The sequence below is a fragment of the Caenorhabditis briggsae genome, assembly GCF_000004555.2.
Source record: "Caenorhabditis briggsae complete genome, chrV, whole genome shotgun sequence".
Taxonomy (NCBI): domain Eukaryota; kingdom Metazoa; phylum Nematoda; class Chromadorea; order Rhabditida; family Rhabditidae; genus Caenorhabditis; species Caenorhabditis briggsae.
Window position 1 is genome coordinate 16,298,670 of NC_013488.2, and position 5,947 is coordinate 16,304,616.

General features: G+C 34.6%; 1 protein-coding gene across 1 annotated transcript; it reads right to left on the reverse strand.

Annotated features, from left to right (window-relative positions):
- Positions 1-1,159: 1,159 nt before the first annotated feature.
- On the reverse strand, positions 1,160-4,471 carry CBG23892 (the record flags this gene model as incomplete). Its single annotated transcript, XM_002647929.1, has 8 exons — positions 1,160-1,276; positions 1,467-1,806; positions 2,158-2,279; positions 2,954-3,104; positions 3,151-3,546; positions 3,725-3,814; positions 3,864-3,943; positions 4,373-4,471. The coding sequence occupies 8 exons, from the start codon at positions 4,469-4,471 to the stop codon at positions 1,160-1,162; spliced, it is 1,395 nt and encodes a 464-aa protein (XP_002647975.1).
- Between the last annotated feature and the right edge of the window lie 1,476 nt (positions 4,472-5,947).

Consider the following 5,947-nt stretch of genomic DNA (forward strand, 5'->3'; position numbering starts at 1 on the left):
CTTTGACTTTTCGATGCCGTTTTTCTCAATGAAGGATTTTTTTTTTTGAATTTTTTCTCTATTTTTATGGGGATCTACATGGAATTCTGCACAAAATAAAGCAATACAATTTTTCACCACACACCACCTTTAATTTCTCAACATTTTGAAAATCGTGCTGAATGACAAAGAGAGAAGAAACGAAGAAAAATAAACACATCTTCATTCATTTTTCATGAGAATTATGACGACATCGATTCCTGAAATCACGGCATTACAGGAAAAAAAATTTGGAACCACACGAAGAAAAATCTGAAATTGAAATTCTCACTGAAAGAACTCCTGAAAAACTTTTAAACTTGTTTTTCCAATTTCAGTTCCAAAATCTAGAAACCAGTATTAAAAAATTCAGAAATTCAGAAATTGGTGCAAACATTGGCTTCAAATAATCTGAAAATCAAACGAAAATTGAGGAAGTGTAGTAGAAAATTTCCAAATATTGGTTGGATTTATTGCGAACTTTATTGATAACAAGTTACAATATAAACATATTTTACATGATTACTGTAAACACTCCGTAAAAAGCTCATTGAAAGGAATACATGGTGTTTTAGTTTTGCAATTTAAAGGAACAGATGCAATGTTTTTTAAAAAGGGGTATTGCAGGGATTACAATAGATTTCAAATTCGATAGTTGTAGGAAAAAAATGTACTCACTTGGGTTCAAGCCAATGGGTCAGAAATCGCGCCCCAGTAAACGTGAGATTTTGGAAAAAAATTCGCTGCTGAATTATGTGGCTGAGGATCAAACTTATTAAACGTTCGACGAAAAAATCACGCGTCGCAACTCGTTGATTAAAACTAATTAGGTCAAATCCACGCCAACTTGGAAATTATTAAATTTCTTTTGGCCTAAAAATTATTTGGGGCGCGTTTTTTGACCCGTTGGCTTGAACCCATGTGAATACTGTATTTTTCTAAAATGGATTACTAGGGTTTTCAAAAATGTGTTACTATAGATTTCGAAAAGGGATCACTATTCTGTAGATTTGTAGAAAAAAATCTGTAAAAACTAATCAAATTCTCTTTATTTTACAAGGACGGTTCAAAAAGGAAATTGGGGTGGGGGAAAGTTAGAAAAGGAAGAAGAAGTAGAGAGGATCATCATTTTAGAAATCGATTATTCGTTCGACTTGTCATGCTTGTTCTTGTTTTTCAACAGGAAACGTTCGCAGCTGACAAAATCGAAAAAGTTTGGTGTTGGTTTGTTGGCAGACGACAAACGGGTTTGCGGACTCTGCAAAAATTCGACATTTTTAAAGTTGAGCAAACAAAAAGCTATTTTATCTTGGTTCCTGTAAGAGATATCAGAGAATGCTCAGCTGATTAAATATTGGTGATATTATGATAAATATTATGTCAGTTGATCATTTTTTGATACTTCTCCTAGGGACCGAGATAAATGAGATCAAAGTTTCAAAAATCACCGTAATGATATTAGCTTGACAACTGTGCGCTTTGATCAAGTTGATTCGAATATTTGGCTTAGAAAGAGAGGGCATTTTGAAGTATTCAATATACGGGAAATTCTGTCCGCCATCTCTTCCATATGACATTTGAGCCACTCCATGAGATTGCTGACGATCCCAATGTCTTCTGATTGCGATTCGATCGATTTGAGTCGAGTTTCCAGACAACGGACGAGCCTCATCACTATCTGGGCCAACAAAGAATTGTTGATTGAAAAAGATGTCAATCGTTTCGTCCAATTTCATATTTCCATACTTTTCCATTGTGTTGTCCTTATCAGTGATCCAGAGACGAATCCTGGAAAATATTTTTGAAAGTAAAATTGGAGTTTCGAGTTTCTACAAATTAAATCTTCTTCTAGAATTTGAGAGCTCCAAAATAAGTCTAGATTTGACTAGTTGAAAATCATGGAACTCTAAAAAATAACTGGAAAACCTCATGCTAAATTAAGCGTCTGGGAGCTCAAAACTTCAGCGCTTCGAATTTCTACAAATGAAGAGTTTTGAAAAGTTTCAGAGCTCCAAAATTGGCGTTTTTAAAACTTTTTCAGACACTCACCAACTACAAGTCTGTCCAATAGACACAATAAAATGATCATCAATGTAATCGATTTAATTAAGATTTGCATTAATCTCGTTGACTTCCCACGAATCGACCGTAATCGCTCCTAATGCTCTTTTGAGAGGATTACGTGAAGTCGACACGAATCCATTGCAGTGCGACTTTTGTCTCATAGTGTTTTTGTCGTGAAATTCCGGCTTTTGGAGAACCTGTATATTGAGATTTTTGATTTTTTTTAAATCTCAGCAAATTAATTTGTTTGGAAATTTTGTGATTTTTCGGTTCAAGTTCGAAAATCCATTTTAAGAAGTTGGAATTGAAAAAAAGATGTCCTTTGAGAATTTCAAAAATTTTCAAAATGTACGATTTTTTATAACTTTTGGATTTTTGGGTTTTTGAATTTTAGGGTTAAGATTGCCGCATTTCCGAAATTAGGCATTATTCGGTCCAGGTTCGAACTATTTTTTTTTGAAATGTTTTGAAAATTTTGAAAACTTGAAAAAAAGAACTTTTAAAAACAAAAAAATACTTTCGATCAGTAAAAAATTGAATTTTCGAAATTTTAAGGGCAAAAATATATTGAAAATAAGCCTGGAATTCTGATTTCTGATTTTGCAAATTCTTCGATTTTTTGAAGAAATTTCGAAAATTTTCCAGAAAGGATTTTTCAAAAAAAAAAAAGAACTTTTAAAATTGAATGAAGTTAACTTTGTCTTTGCAATGCATCTCTAAAAAACCGGAATTCAGTAATTCGAAACCCCCATTAAATCCCAAATCTTCAAAAAAAAAATTCAAAAAAAACTGAAAGCCCAAACTCTAAACATAAAACTAAAAATGTTCACTTTACAACGAAATTTTCGAAAGCACATTTAAAAACACTTACCGGTAGCAAATCGACAGTTTTCCTCACTTGGCCATTAACAGTTGTCCAACTGGATTGCAATGGATTGAAAAGTGACGAAACGTATCCGTTAGACGTTTTTTTATTAGAAATTGTCAAAACATGCGGTAGCTGATCAGACGACTTGTCGTACCTAAAGAAAACAAAATTCTTGAAAAAAATCAAAGAAGAAAACGAACACTTGCGGATCAAACAAAGCATCGTAGCTGGATTCCGACCCGTCTTTTGTGATATGGGCGAAACAAAATCTGCTGTTTGTCACCATCAATGCTACCTTGTTCAACAAATCAAATTCAATTTCAGTCATTCGATTCGCTGTTGCCGCATTGTAATCATTGACTTTTCGAACTTCCGAAGACGTCACTTCCAATTTGAACTTGCTTGCGTCTTGATGAACGAATGGAATTGAGCTTCTTTGATTGAAATATTTTTGTGGTGATCCTCCTCGTCCAGTTATCACTTCAAGTGTTTGAATCGGTGGATAGAATGTGAGCGACGCGTTTTTAACCATATCCGTCTCAATGTGGAATTTTCCAATTCCTAGGTGTTTCTTATTGATGAAGAATACTTGAACGCTGAAATTTGAAAATTGAATAATTTGAAATTTTTAATTTTTAATTTCCGCATTTCTGAATTTTTTAGTTTTTGAATTTCGGGATGTTTTTTTTTCAATTCTCGATCTTTCAAAATTCCAGAATTTTCGAATTTCGGAAGTTATGAACTTCCGAATGTCTGGAATTTTTTCAAACTTACGCTTGACAATGTTTTGGCGGCCAAATGACAATATTGAAATCAGCTGCACCAAGTTGCCAAACCGATGCCAGTGATGGGGGATGTTCGGAGCTGAAAAATTGATTTTTTTGAAAATTTAAAAAATAAATTGTTCACAAACATTGAGGTCTTGCGCATTTGATAAGTTCCATGAAGACTGCTAATTGGACCTGCCAACGACCAAGGAGACACTGTGTAGGGCTGAAAATTCAATTAGTTATTTTCAAAAATTCAAATTTCAAAATACCTAAAATTCAGGAATTCTAAAACTTCAAAACTCAAAAATTCAAAAATCGCTTCAAAAAAGTTTCAGCTCTTGAAAATTGCCAGAAACTTCCAGAAGGTTCTGGAATCTTTGTTTGAATTCCCGCCAAAATGTTTGAACCTCCGTTTTTCATTTTCAACTCTTTTCTAGAGGTTACCAATTTTTAGATTCGGTGACTATTGAATTTTTGAGTTTCCGAATTTCTGAATTTTCGAATTTCGGTTTCCCTGCGTTTTGAACTCTTACGGTGAGATTACTGTAGATTTTTTTGCATTCTTTTATCTGTTTAATTTGCTAAAGGATTTCCAATTCTTCCAAGAAGCGCAGACTTGCAAAAAATGATCGGAGCTTGAAAATCAACTTACCGGGGATGGGGCTTGTCCGGAGACAGAAGTGAACAGAATGCACGTGGCAATCAGAAGTGACGTCATCTTTTGATTGAAGACGTCGACGACGAGAATCATCTCAAATTACTTTTCCTTCTTTTTTGAGAATATCCAATTGAATGAGAGAGAAGACGAGAATCAGACAACGGACACACAGAAGAGAGCCTTTTTTTTAGTTAGCACTACTGGTTTTTTAGTTGAGACTGAATTGATTCTTTTTTGGCATTTTAGGGTTTTGGATTGGGGGAGAAAGGGGCGGAGCTTGATGAACTGGGATTTGGGGGGAGATCACGTGAAAATTGTGAAAAAAGTTAGAGGTTTTTTCAGGAGGGTTCATATAGAAATTCTGGAATTTTATTTGATTTGTTTTCAAAGTTTCAAAGTTTTTTTTTAATCACGTAGCGCAATAAATCAATAAGTCAATCAATATTAGGTCATGCCCCTCCCTCGGTCCACGTTTCAAAAATTCCACATGTTGAGAAAAAGCAGTTCCTTGTGACACTCTCTCAACTTTATTACTCGTTGGATAATTCCCACTGGCACTTTTTCACTGGTAAGAAGCTCTTTGCACGCTGCTCATCGGTAGTTTCTTGTCTTTCGATTGGTGAAAATGCGAACAAAGTTATAAAAGGCCCTCAGGGTCGCCATGTTTGGTGGTTCATGGCTAGGTGTTTTTCACCGAACGTCCCCCTTTCAAAATCGATCCAATCAAAGATTCAAAAAAAAAGAAACATCAATGAATAGTGTTGGTATAGAGACTTCTGCCACTGAAGAATTACTAATGGAAATTTTCTCAACGGTGGTGGGCCTAGGAGCCCATCAGGGGTTTTTGGTTGGTGTTTTCCCCCCGGTGAAAAACCATTATTCCCTTTCATGTACTGAGCCTCTACGTGGCGAAAGGGATCAACAGACGGAAACGTCTGGCTAATCAGTCCACTATTCGAACTCTGTTTTTTTTTAAAGATAAAATTTTAGTTTTCATTTAAAAATGTGTTTTTCTATTCATTTGGACCATTTTCAGGAGTCTGTTGGCAAAAAAATTATGATCATTTTGAGAATTTTGGAGGTGTGTGGACCAGTGTGTCCTTTCGACACGACTTCGACAATTTTTTTACGAGAAATTCGTCGAAAATTTTTGAAAATTTTCGAGAAAAAACGAAAAAATGTTGACATGTGGCCTAACTTTTGCAAGTTGGGTTTTCTAGGCCAACACCTATTTTTTGCCTTAAATGGCTTAACATGACCCTGGTGTGTTGTCTAGGTCATTTTGAAGAAAGATGGAATGATAACATGGAAAAAATGTCAGATGTTCTTTAAGAATTCAGACTTCTAAGAAAGGGGACAAAAAAGAAAGAAGAAGGGTTTGGAATATCTGATTTATTTAATTTTGGAATTCTGAAATCAGAATGTGGAATTCGAGAATAATAATTAAAAATGAGAACATAACATGAACATTTTAGAAATATCAAACCAAGAAAAATGTTGTACTTGTACTTGGAGCCTGTAACATTTGGCTCTTTATGATTTAACGGGGGTTTAAACAATTTACGGGGG